The sequence below is a fragment of the Seriola dumerili genome, unplaced genomic scaffold (assembly GCF_002260705.1).
Source record: "Seriola dumerili isolate Sdu_G_001 unplaced genomic scaffold, Sdu_1.0 BDQW01000134.1, whole genome shotgun sequence".
NCBI lineage: Eukaryota > Metazoa > Chordata > Actinopteri > Carangiformes > Carangidae > Seriola > Seriola dumerili.
This window is the reverse complement of record NW_019174389.1, coordinates 392,294-405,992: the sequence shown is the minus strand read 5'-3', so window position 1 is coordinate 405,992 and position 13,699 is coordinate 392,294. Positions and strand designations below refer to the sequence as shown.

The following is a 13,699-nucleotide window of genomic DNA, read 5'->3' as shown; positions in this document are numbered from 1 at the left end:
ATGAGTCTGGATTTCTGCTGAGGCGCACAGACGGTAGGGTTAGAATTTGGCATGAACAGCATGAATCCATTGACCCAACCTGCCTTATGTCAACAGTCCAGGTTGGTGGTGGTGGTGGCTTAATGGTGTGTGGGATGTTTTCTTGGCACACTTTGGGTCCCTTAATACCAGTCAATCATGGTTTGAATGCCACAGCCTGTCTGAGTATTGTTACTGACCATTTGTGTCCCATTATGGCCACAATGTACCATCATCCAATGACTTTTTTCAGCATGATAACGCACCATGTCACAAAGCAAAAGTCTCAAACTGGTTTCATGAATATGACAATGAGTTCAGTGAACTTCAGTGGCCTCCTCAGTCACCAGACCTGATTCCAATAGAACACCTTTGGGTCATCAATTAACATAATGAATATGAAGCACTGGGTTTGGGTTTGACTGGTGAAATGTATTTAAAAAAATACCAGATGAGGGGGTTGACTTAAATTCACAAAAAGGATGTGATGTCCTGTTGATTAAAGGGGCATCTCACCTCTGACCTCTGACCTCAGGGGCTTTTTAAACTTTCACTTGCCCACCATGTGTCTAAAGCTTTCCCTACCTATCCATGTGGGAATCTACAGTTCAAGGAGCCTAACCCTTGTTAAATGAAGCACTTTTGCTCCAGTGTTACTCAGGCAGAAGATAAAAGAGATCAAGATCCAGCAACTCCAGATTCCCACTTCCACAGGCAAGGTAGTATCCTTTATTAGAACAAATTCTCTAGACTTATTTCAACATACAACACTGAGACTATGCCTGCTCATAGTTTGTGTTGAGCATTTATTGGATATATTTACGGGATAAAGGCCCTCATCAATGGAACTTTGTGCTACCACTCTGGATGTGTATGGTTGATTTTATGTTTATCATGTAATTGTCTCTTCTGCAGAACACACTGATGCACATTGTATTGCTACAGGAGAAGGAGGCTCAAATTAATAATCAAAAAGTAAGTATTGTCTTTGCACATATGACATTTTTGATTTTTAATTGAATAAATGTTCATATTTTAGATGTTTTTTTTTTCCATTTGTCTTTTTAGATTAAAAAAATAAATTTGCAATTAAAACAGAATCGTGCCTAATATGCAACACAAAATGTTTCCCATAAACATTTATTTTTGTTTCAGAGTAGATTTTTTTTCCCACCATCACTACCATTAATTTTTTTTTCTCTTTCAGGTTTTCCATCAAGTTAAACAGAATGGAAAGAAACATGACAATTTCAAGTGATATCTTAGCGATCCAAGGTTTTGACATATCTCCAGAGTTCACATACCCTCTGTTTTTCTTGCTGCTGTTTGTTTACTTTTCCCTGCTTTTTTCTAACATTGGAGTTCTCGTACTTATCATCACTGAGAAGAGTTTGCACCAGCCGATGTACATTCTCTTTTGTAACCTGTCTGTCAATGATCTGATAGGTAACACAGTCCTACTGCCTCAGCTGATGGCTCACATCATTTCAACTGAACGGTTTATCACCTATAACCAGTGCGTGATTCAAGCCTTTCACAGCCACACGTTTGGTTCAGCTTCACACATGATTCTCGTCATTATGGCAATCGACAGATATGTGGCCATATGTCACCCCTTACGGTACAGCTCCATTATGACTACCAAGACTGTGTTCTGGCTGTCAGCAACTGCATGGGGGGTGTCATTAGTGCTCGTGTCTGTTTTGATAGGTCTTACAGTGAGGTTGTCCCGGTGTAGATCAGTTATACAAAATGCTTACTGTGACAATGCATCACTGTTCAAGCTTTCTTGTGAGGATGTCTCCATCAACAATATCTATGGACTCTTTTTCACTGTGCTACTGTTTAGTTGCTCAATTGGAGGCATAGCGGTCACCTACTTCAGAATAGCTCTCATCTGCTGGATCAAGAAAAACAAAGAGTTGAATAACAGAGCACTGCAAACGTGTGCTAGCCACCTTGTTCTTTATCTTATCATGCTCTGGTCAGGATTTTTAACCATCATATTGCATCGTTTCCCAAATTACCCAGATTTAAGGAAGATTGCATATATTTTATTTCATGTTGTCCCTGCTAATTTAAATCCAATCATTTATGGAATGCAAACAAGATCATTACGGGATAAAATTATCCAAATATTGCAAAGAAAATTGTCTCCAACCTAATGTCTCCTACCTCCATTCAAGACATATAAACAGACATAAACAACATGACAGACCTGTTCTAAAGCCTGTCTGTATCTGACACATGATATTTGTCTCAATTGCATGTAATAAGTCACTTTAAATTTAAGTTGCAGTTCCTTCTGCATACTCTTGTAAGTATGTGTAATGAATATTTGTTTCAATATCCAAAAAAAACTCAGGCAAACAGGCAAAGAAACACAAGCTCTTTATCTTCTGTTATCAAAGTTAATACTGTTAATGGATAAATTAGATAAGTACATCTACTGATTTTCAAGTTACATTTCTAAATTCAACACAGCAGATTATCATCATAAAGTGTAAAGACAGAAGAGTGAGTATCAATACTAGTTTCCCAGGCCTTTGGTGCTAGACCCCCATAACCAGCTCTCTACCAACCTCTTGTGTTTCAATGCCAGAACAACATCAATAATGCTTTGGGTTATGTTAATTTTGATTATTACAAGATGAATTCACACAAATTCCTTCAAAATGATAAAATGATCATTTCCATTGACCTTGCCAACCTTAACAGTTTATGTAAAAATGACTACCAGTAAATATACAATTAATGTTTATCCATGTATTTATTTTTACTTATCGAACTCAGATGTCAGTACTGTGTTTCATTACACTACGATAAAATATAAAAAAAACTTTTTATACATATAATATGCATACAGTTATATGTACACTATTTTAAGATATCTGAAATTAACAGCAGTTTCCTTTTTATTGATTAATGAATCTATTAACATTTTTCTTCATTCGCTGCAAAATGGGTGCTAAAAATAGAGATAGAGATAGAGATTTAAGTTGGTAATTGTGTGCCTCATTAAAGATTTACAGGACTAATAACACTGCAGAATGACTGAGGTCATAAAAATTAAATTTGAAAAACATTTGTATATGATAAAATGAAAACACACCAGGGAGTGAGTCCTAATAACAGTTCAGTTTATATTGGAGCATTACTTACTATTACTTTTGACTCTAATAACAGGATTTGATCATATACGCAGTTGAATTATTAGCTCAGTTCTCCTTGATTGCAGAGTTGTTCTAATCTCCCAGAAATTATGGTCTTCCCACATACATTGTACAAGAGTAGGCTGAATACATTTCTGAATAAGATGATAAGAACTGTTCTATTCACAAAAAAATACTGTCTTTGTCTTTCCTCAGCGTTTGCTGTAATGAGGATGTATTTCCATCTAGTAGGCCACAGATCTTGTGATGAAAGGTCAATCAGAGGTCTCATCAGGTCCAGTGGTCTGATTAAAGTTGCCCTCACATCAAATCTGGCTCAATAACAATTCTCCACTTCTCTGAATGTAGCAGAGCATGTTTTTCAAATAGTTTTTCAAATCAAAAGTCATTCAAAACACAGTTCTACTGATTAAGCATTCAGTCTGTTTTCCTTTGGCTTCAGATTAAAGAGTTATGGCCCATTTTGCAACGTAAAAACCAGGGATAATACACATCAAGAGAGGAGCAAATGGTTGTGATCCAGGGGATTTAACAGATAATCCATGTGGGTTACACTGAGACTTGTTTTCTCATGTTGTGATTTCATACACAGAACCTTCCCTGGTTGTATGTTGACTGTTCTGTAAAGTTGGGTGATTTTCTCTTTCACTGATTAATTTCATGATAATAAAATTACATTTAGAATTACATTTTACAAATTGCAATTATTAACTCACACTCATACTAGTGTATTTATTTATCAATGTTTGTATTGATTTTCTAAATTAAATTAGTAAAATAAAGCCAAATTTTCATTATTTTCCACCCATACACAAATGTAATACATGTTCATCTACATATATAGAATTTCCATATATGACATAGGCCTATATGTACATGTAAATTAAAAGCACATATGAAAACACTGAGTATGTAAAAATATGTACATATATATATGAAACCTATTAGAAACTTATTCAATTGGAATAATTTTATGACATACAGTATGTATCTAGCCCATACAAATATGTATGTCTATGTACTGTATGTATGCTGTAGATATATTACATAAATATATCAATATATCAAATTCATCATATATTCATTCAAAGCATGTTAGTATGTGTTGATATTATATATAGTGGGTTCCAAAGGTTTGAGACCACTTTCCCAGAATGGGAAGATAAACATGTTTTCATTAAAAAGAAAAACATATTTAAGCATACAGAATTTTCATATGTATGTTGTTTTAATAAACTTGCGCATATAAATGCATATCATTAACATATATGGTTGCAACATGTTATAACATAAAAATTCATCATATAGATATTGTTAATATACTGTATGTACATATACAAACTTTACTGGGTGTTTCATATATGTTATAAACTTATATCTTCATATATCCAGAGGATGTATATATATAATATAGGTGACATATATGACAACATCAGTCTTGACACTGGGACATATACTGTATGTCATATATTACGTTTCTGTATGGGCAGTATCTTTACAGTCTGGGCAGTACTCCTTCAGTGTTCCTGAGAGACATTACTTTCACTTTTTAGGATCCCATTATGACATCAGTAGTCTGTCTTGAGGGTTATTTGTTTCATCATCATCCTTTTGTACTGCACCAGTAAAATGATTAATTGGTTTGCACATGGGGCTGTACATCTTTTGCTCTGCTTCTGACACTGAATATCCTTGACATATAAAAAAGATAATCTGTGAGGCAGAAGTGGATTTCATATTTATTGGTCACCTCTTTGTGTTGCTTTTGTGAATCCCTTAATCTATTATTTCAGATACAAAGAAATAAATGTTGCTGTAAAAAAAAATTATCAGCATATAATTTGAAAAAAAGCATGAAATAGTAGAAATACTATAACTATTAAATTGTATTGATTTGACGACAGACTTGTTTTTTTTTGGCTGAGCTTAATAACTTTCACATAACATTAGAACGAAAGTTAGGGAATGTAAGTTGTCAACAACTGAACCCATGACAAAGATGTTTATCAAAAGTTGAATTTTACTTATACTTAGGACTGCAGTAGGTTGAGTGATGACTGGGGCTCCAGATTGAACTATTTCTAAGAGGTTTGGACATCTGAATGTTAAGTAAGTTACTGATTAAAGTATTGTACTTAATGAATCCTCTACTACCCTGTAATGATCTTTGTCTTACACGTGTTAACACTGTCCTTAAGTCCAACTTCTCAACAGTTCTGCAGTTAGATGGCTTTACCCATGATGAGCAGGCTCATGAAAAACACCATTATGAAAAATATCCACATGAAGAAGCGATCTAAAACTTTGGCTACCTTCTTCCACTCCCCAGTCCTTTTCTGCGTGGCCCTCTGATCTCTGTAACAGTTGGCTATGTACTCAATGTTGCGCAGCAGCTGCCTCTCATTGCTTTGGGAGCAGCAGGAAAACTCTCTGTCTTTTCTCTCTCCCTCACTCACACCTCCCTTCCTGCATCTCCTTGGACCCCCTGAATCTCCACAGTCCATGCTCATGAAAATGCCATTTTTCCAAGTGCTGTAGTGGTTGGTAGGATTCATCCCAATTGAGCCTATTGGACTCATCATCTGATCCATGTCTTCCCTCTCCTCTGAAGTCACTGTCTCTTGTCCTCTCTCCATTTTGAAGACACAGTCCTCTCTGCCTGGTCCTGCCTGACCGTTCATGGTGCAGTTGGTGTTCTTTACAAGTGGAGGCTCCTGTTTCTCCGGTTGTGGCGACATGCAGTTTTCCCCAACTTCATAAACGAAGCACATTCTGGCCATGTACTGCAGAATGACTTTCTTGGCCCACTTGGGAACAGGCTTAGCATCCGGGCCACAGTGGTGTATGTTCATGATGAATATGGTAAGGGCAGTGGAGGCTGTGATCATGGTCATGGTTGCAATGTAATACTTTCCTGTGGAAGAAAATAAGATAAGGAAATCAACATAGAGTTGGAACTTACAGTTATCACACATGTTGGGTTTTGACCCCAGTATATTTCCCTTACCAATAAGAGGTACGTTCTCAGAGGGTGGCATGATCTCTGCAACCAACAACTGAAAGACAGTGAGGGCCAACATTACAGTGACTCCCAGAGACACCTTCTCTCCAGAGTCAGCAGGCAGGTAGAAGCCCAGTGGAGCCAGAAAAGAAATCATCACACATGGTATGAGCAAGTTGAAGACATAAAAGGAAGCTCTTCTCTTCAGTTTCAGTGTGTAAGTCACATCTGGGTAAGGATCGGCACAGCAGCCATACAAAATAATGTTCCTCTTAGCCGGCATACCCAACACTTCCCATTCGACATTTTCCACCAGGTCAGCCAGGTCAGCACTCTCCATGGCATTTTGGATATCCAGCTGATTACCGTTGTAGGTCCAGGAGCCATAGGTGAACCTACATTGCTGAGCATCGAAGGGGAAGAAAGACACGTCCACTTTGCAAGAACTCTTGGTGATAGCTGGGGAATCCCACATTATCTGGCCATCGTGTCGGATCACCACATTGGTGTCCATGGGGCCAGTGAAATGATCATCTGCACTGAAAGACAAAGAAAACATGTCTGGAAAAAGAAATTAGAGTAGCTGTGTTGACATTCACACCAAGAGCAAATAGATGTTTTGGATACCTTTTTAAAAAATGTTATAAGAGAAGCTGCAATTTCCTGGAGTACGTGGAGAATGATATTTGAGAGAAACTTGATCAGGATACTAAGGCACAAGTAAACCAAATGAGGGAAGAGTCAACACATTTTGGAGAGTTGTACTCATTCCTCAGTGTTGTGTCTGCATTTTAAATCTTTTCAGCAATGCTAAATGTTTGTATAAGCATGTGTTTAGCATACATGCTACCTGATGTTTTTAGGTTATCATAATCAATATAATGTCATCAGAGGCATCACTAGGATTTCTTTCCTCCACATCAAGGCATGTTCCATGGCCCCACACCTACTCAAGCAGCACTCCTCTCCCTTCCTCTTTGTCATAAATAAATGATTTTGAAAATTATTGTTTTCATTGTCAGCTGGACTACTGCAGTAGTTACATTAATGGTGTATAAAAAGCAGACATAGGCCTGGACACTCCCATGAATAATGACTTCAAGGACTGTTCAGCTTGTGCCATGTATACTGACCAATAAGAGCCACAGTAGGATAATAATTGCATGATTAACTCAATACCAGTCCGACCTACTTGTTATATAGGACTATATCAGGTCTCCATACATAACTACTAGGTATGCGGATGGTATCAAGTCCATCGTAATCATCTTTATTCCATTTGAGGTGTGCATCAACCCACACTTGCCGTATCCATAAATATGCAGTCAAAATTTGGTTTCGCTCATCCTGTAAAAGATTGAAATTTATACATAATAAATGACAGATACATATGAGAAGTAAACACAAATATCATGACACAATAAAATAGCATTACTGATGTAATGCTATTGTGTGGGTATCAGCACTAGGACTGCAACTAATGCAGCCATCTAAGCTATAAAGCTGACAATAATTTTTTCGATTAATGATTCATTGTTTAGTCCATGAAATATCAAAAATTGTGGGAAAATACCAATCACAACCTCCCCAGACCCCAAGGTGATGGCTTTTAATGTGTTGTTTTGTTCAACCAAAAGACAGAAGCTCAAAGATATTCAGTTTACAGTGATATAAAACAGAAAAAAACATCAAAGTATTTTGTTTGGGAGGTGGAGGGAATGTGAACAAAATGCATTTTTTCACAATTCTTGCTTAAAATGTTACTGAAACAATGAATCAGTTATCAAAGTGGCAGATTCTGTGGATTGACAAGTCAATTAATTATAATTAATAATCAGTTGTTTCAGGTCCTGTCTGGATAATTCATATTCAGACATAAAGCATTGTGTAAACTGTGGTGTTTTACCATGTCGATAATTTGTGACAGTGTAACCTGCAGGGTCACATTCAGGATGGTGTTTGTGTCCTCCACAGGCCTCAGCGCACTAGTATAGTTGGTGAATAAATCATTCAGGAGCTTATGAGCATATTTCCCATGAGCACACCAACAAGCTAAGACAGGGAAAGAAACAGTTTACAGCCATGTCACCATGTATTTCAGTCATTTACACAACATTAAATTTTAGTTCCATTTATTATGGTTTTTTTTTAGTCTGGCAAAATGAAGTATTTTAAAGGGCATTCCTGTGTGATCGTTTTTGATGAATCAGTTTTCTGGCCAGTGGCATTCATAGCAAATTCAGTGGAGAGGAGGCAGAGATGGGAAGAAAGAGAGAACATGAGAGGAAATGTAGCTGCATGACAGATGGCAGAAGGGGACAAAGGGGATGTTAGGTTAGATTGCCCTTCTCTAAAGCTCTAGAAAGAGATCAGGCAAATCTGACCTTATGTACCAGCAGCAACTTGCTCTGTTCACCCTGTGTATGTGGAGTGTAGCATGTGTTGATTGAACACTTAATCCACTGGACACACAACATGTGAGAATCAAAATGAGCCTAAACAGGGAGATTCAACATTCACATCCTGTGAAAAGAATGGAGTTAGAAATGATTCATCAAAAGGACATAAGAAATACCATATTTAAACATAGTTTTTCATGTTTTTATAAGGGAATTATTCGTGGAAGTTCTACATCCATAACTTCAAAATAACAAGACACTTGAGAGACGATGTGTGAACTGTTTTAAAAATAGAAACAATATCTTCTAACTGGGGCTTGTTTCCAATGTCCGCATTGGATTTGGGCTAGCCAGATGTTAACCCTGAGCTGGATACAAAGAAGGTCTATGGGATTATGATGATAGCAAAATCCCTGAACAACTGGCTGCAAGTTTGCAAATTCCGGGTAACAGCTTTCATGGAAGAGGAAGGAAAATCTGAGAAGAAATGTTGGATGATCCATAAAATGTTAAAACAGTGATGTTAATAAAAAATGAATTACAAAGATTTTATGTAAACTTTCTTTAGCCTACATCTTGTGTCATCCTCGTCGTCTTTTCTGGTACATAATTTTGATTAACTATAGGCAAGAAAAAATACCCAAAACGAGGTCAACATTTTAACTTAGAATAACATGGATGGAAACTTACGTGGCAAAATACTGACACACAGAAGCAACCGAAATAAAGTTTGGATTCTCCGTCGTTTCATTCTGGTGAAACAAGTTATCTCGACCCAAAGACCATTTGAGCTGTTCTGTACCAGACAAGTTTACAAATTAAAAATCAAAAACAGAAAAATACAAACGAGAGAGAAAATGGAGAGAAAAAGAAAGAAAAAGCAGACCGGTGGTGAATTCAGCAGTAATCAGTCGTGCGTTTTAGATCTAGACCTGCACAAATGCACAGATGAATCTGGAAAAGAAAAGGAGAGGCGGGGCAGCGGATTTACAGAATGAACAAGACCTAATGCAACTACATGTAAACCCCAAACACACATTGGACTCACATACAGCTGTTACACACAGGATCTGTTTATGGAAAGAAAAAAACGAAAATGAAAATAGACCCTTTGTTTACTCTGGTTCAGCACCACGGAGAGCTCCCAGCTCCGTCCTCTAAAAACAGTCAGGCAGTAAACCCAGCAGTTTGCGCTTTTAGTTTTTACATAGAGAAACACATTTTATTTTGCATGTGGTCTGAGCATCATTTTTACATACAAACGTGGCAACCTCCTCACTCTCCTCCGCTCACTTTCTCTTCCGGGTGCTGCTTCTTCCACACCTTCTGTATTTCCTTCCTGTTTTCTGTCTCACAACGAGGATGTTGCATCCGCAGGCCTGTAAACATCTGCTGGGAGAATCTGACTAAAATCTAACGGATGCAAAAATGTCGCAGGAATTTAAGATAGCTGGGTGATCTCCAGCTTAAAGGAACCCTCCCTATTTATGGTACATGGAATATTCAGGTCCATACTGCAGCCTGAATGTGATCGTAACAGCGTAGTTACTGACGAGCCAGCTGCGTGTAGTTGCGGCAGCAGTTATTTTTAAACAATAAACAGATTGCAGGTAGGTTGAGTTCGTTTTTCAGACTTCAGTATAACTGTTCAGATGTTCAGTAAATTCATGCGTTTGTATCAAAATGTTCCAAACTAATGTATGGTTAATATTACAGTCTAACTGTACATGACATGTTCATTAATTTCCAAATGTACCTCATGAGTAGCCTATTGATTCCTGCTTTGCACAGAGCTATTATTGCCACATGTGTATGTGTGTACATCAAGATGGTGATGAAGATGTTTTAAAATCAAACATTTCATTGTTTCAGACCAAGATGCTACAAGGCTCTAACATCTTGGGGCATGAGAGGCCCCTGGTCATCAGGATATCATTCACAACCTGTGTTTTGACTACAGTGTGCCTACCACTGCTTGGACTAATAGCTTGTGTCCTTATATCCTCTGTTTTTCATTTTGAGGACTCTACTGGTACACATTGCCAGGTAATGTCCTTATTTTGCAAATGTAACCAACCATATTTTTCTTACCTTGGTGTTAACAAAACAAGACAGATCTGCTACATGTAGTTCCCTGTGCCCTATTGTGGTTTAATTTGAAGAAATATTTTCTCTCCTTCTGTTCTTGTCTCCTTTCAATACTTCTTGGTTTGAGATATGACTTTAATGCTGAACAATCATGTGAACCAAAACTGGATCATTTCTGTGTTTCCAGGTTCCTAACTATCTGCCATCCATCAGTGCCTCCATAAGCCTAAGTCCTGAGTGCCACATATGGCGGTTTTGCATTGGACTGCACTCAGCACCGAGGTTCCTTGTGGCTTTTACCTACTTCAAATTTTACAAGACACGATTTGCCTCGAAGTTCCCTGAGAGTCCACTCAGCTGCTTGAACCTGGCTTTTTCTATTTCTGAAAACCTCGGCCTCTTGCTCCTCACATATGTATCATCCAGTGAGACATACTGTGGGTAATCCATATTTTGAGATCATTTCAAACACAGTGCCTTTTATTGGAGAGATTTTAAGTCAAACATATCATGTACATGTATATATTGTTTGCTCCTTAGTTGTACATAAGGAAGGCTTTGTCCTGTTCATCATCAGCTCCCTCATCTACATGCTGATAACCTGCCGTTTGTGGAAGGCCATTAAGAAGTATTCACTGAGTCCTGAGGTGAGGTATTCACACACTGTAAATTAAAATCCCTCACCTGATTTGCAGTATTTCAGTCTAACTCAGTAATATTGTTTTACTGCTCTCATATAGGATGCCAAGTCTCATCACTGGAAAGTGCGTTTTTTACTTCTTAACATATCTTTCCTTGCTTTTGCTGGATTCTTTTATTGGAAACACAACATGTACTGTGAATCAGGGAGTAAGTATTAAATCAGTTTGTAAAGGTTGTTGAACAGTAAATATTGAGGAATGTTTGCAATAATGTCAACTGTAGCTACAAAATACTGACCTAAACATGGATATCTATTATATACCACTGTTTCTTCTTTTCACAGGTTATACATTATTTGCCGTGTTTGAGTATCTTGTCGTCTTCTCCAATATGGCCTTCCATCTCACGGCTGTGTGGGACTTTAAAAGCCGGGAGGTCATGGTCATTTCATCCTCGGAAGATAAAAACTTCTGACTAGAAACTCTAGGACCAAGTGCTAAATATACAACCTCTCAATCGCCTGTTGATAACAGCCTTGATCCTGCTCAAGTGGAAGAGTGGGATGAAGGCCTTTTCCATATATTTCCATGATGATGGCTCTCATGTCCTTAGGAGTTGTAGATGTAAGACAAGTACAAACAACAAGATAAGCACACATGCTTTTTTGGGCCTTTGTGTCTCATTCATGGATGCCTTCACCTACATACAGTATGTTATGTAATGTGTAATTTCAATTTTTGTATAATGCGCAACACACGTGGTCATACTGTATGTGTGCCAAAGTAAAGTGATAGTTCTTTCAAGTATGCTTGGCTTTAATTTTGACATACAAAGGGCAAAGAATGAGGAGTGACATAGTGGAAAGCAGGGCGTACTTCAAGCATTCCCAATTTTGAGTGTTAGATACTAGTGTCCACACACAGAAACAATGGCTTCTGACACAATGTATTTTTCAACATTCAGATTCCCCCAGCAACTACTACTCCAAATGTATTATTGAGACCTCTATTAAGACCTGACTTTGTCATTAGTCCTGCTTAGATTAAAATCTTTACTCGTTTCAGCAATATCTAAGCTTTATACAAAAATCTAATTTAATATTCAAATGTGAATTCTCTGTATTACATGTGGCCTTAAGGCCCTGTTGTTAATCTACAGCAGGTATTATGATCACACACTGCTTACCTAACTGTGACCCAAATGCTAATGCTACTGGATAAAAACCCCCGCATCCAGATACAAGTAGGTAATCCACGGATGCCAAAAAGCATGCCTGTGGAAGATGTTATAAAATCCAATTAAATTCAACTGAGTTCTAAGTCTGTTAGTAAATATGAAATGATATGATTACACACACACATATAGAGTGACTTACCAGTTTAATAGGTATGCCTGTAAAATCTCACACAGTTAACACAACATTTCCTCAGTGAAATCCTATGTTTGTGAAGCTTGTAATGCTGTTTTTGTTGATACTATGTCAGAGAAAGGAGAGTATGGTACTTGTACAAACACAAATCTTTGTATTGTGTCATTAATAGTTTCAATAACACTTCAAGCATGTGTATACAGCACCTTCGGATACATATATATATATATATAATATATAATATATATATATATATGTATATATATATTTATGTTATTTTAAACACCACTGTGCAGTATCCCTATCCTTATAAGATGGTAAAGTAAGACTACTCGTAATATGACATTCAGATATGAGTGTGTGCTATACACCATAACAGTACTGCAATGCTCTGAAGCCCCTTTTCACCCTCTCTCTTCAACTCCAATCCTGGTGATGATGCAAGTTCTGGCTAAGCACTAGCAATAACGCTCATTTTGAAACCAAGAAAAAATCATACTCATCTACAACAAAAGAAAAGAAACAATACAGAAAACGATATTTTTACTTCCAACTGTTCCACCCACGAGTGTGCATTAAGTTAATGAGTAAAAACATCCCCTGAAATCTAGAGAGCACAGACAAATATAAAAGGAGACCTGAATTTATGACAGATACAGTTGGTCATCACAGTTGCATTGTTAATACAGATCATCATTCAGTATTAATAAATTCACATATGAAATACATTAAAGAAAGCAAAAACTTCATTATTAGTTTTAATTGCAATTTGGTCTGAAAACCTCAGGGCAGAGCTGCTGTATGTGAGGACAGTCCGACAAACAATGAACAAAGAACCCAACTGAAATATGATGTTTATTACACATTCTGAATATTAATAATAATAATATAATTTTTGGATGTAACTTGCTCATTATATTTATTTATATGCATAGTTTCAGGAGCTTTAAAGATTTGGAGCCAGCATAATATTTTGAACTTCTTTTTTTCAAGCAGATTTGCATGCTAT

The 13,699-nt window shown here is 37.1% G+C and overlaps 3 protein-coding genes across 5 annotated transcripts; 2 read left to right on the top strand and 1 right to left on the bottom strand.

Moving 5' to 3' along the window:
* Positions 1-1,259: 1,259 nt before the first annotated feature.
* On the top strand, positions 1,260-2,183 carry LOC111224408 (olfactory receptor 52N5-like). Its single transcript, XM_022748881.1, has 2 exons — positions 1,260-1,590; positions 1,720-2,183. The coding sequence occupies exons 1-2, from the start codon at positions 1,260-1,262 to the stop codon at positions 2,181-2,183; spliced, it is 795 nt and encodes a 264-aa protein (XP_022604602.1).
* A 3,230-nt stretch (positions 2,184-5,413) lies between these two features.
* LOC111224472 (neuronal acetylcholine receptor subunit alpha-9-like) lies at positions 5,414-9,342 on the bottom strand. The gene is made up of 5 exons (XM_022748971.1): positions 9,282-9,342; positions 8,099-8,244; positions 7,385-7,539; positions 6,199-6,731; positions 5,414-6,105 (listed from the first exon to the last, which is right to left on the bottom strand). The coding sequence occupies exons 1-5, from the start codon at positions 9,340-9,342 to the stop codon at positions 5,414-5,416; spliced, it is 1,587 nt and encodes a 528-aa protein (XP_022604692.1).
* Positions 9,343-9,954: 612 nt separating this feature from the next.
* On the top strand, positions 9,955-12,624 carry LOC111224449 (post-GPI attachment to proteins factor 2-like). Of its 3 annotated transcripts, none has more exons than XM_022748936.1 (6): positions 9,955-10,081; positions 10,464-10,637; positions 10,867-11,116; positions 11,220-11,326; positions 11,420-11,528; positions 11,665-12,624. In XM_022748936.1, exons 1-6 carry the CDS (start codon positions 10,079-10,081, stop codon positions 11,793-11,795), a joined length of 774 nt encoding a protein of 257 aa, XP_022604657.1. In that variant the 5' UTR covers positions 9,955-10,078; the 3' UTR covers positions 11,796-12,624. The 3 variants fall into 3 exon arrangements, with proteins under 3 accessions (XP_022604657.1, XP_022604659.1, XP_022604658.1); XM_022748938.1 differs by having other exon boundaries at positions 10,867-11,120; positions 11,257-11,326; XM_022748937.1 differs by having other exon boundaries at positions 9,955-10,201.
* The last annotated feature ends 1,075 nt before the right edge of the window (positions 12,625-13,699 follow it).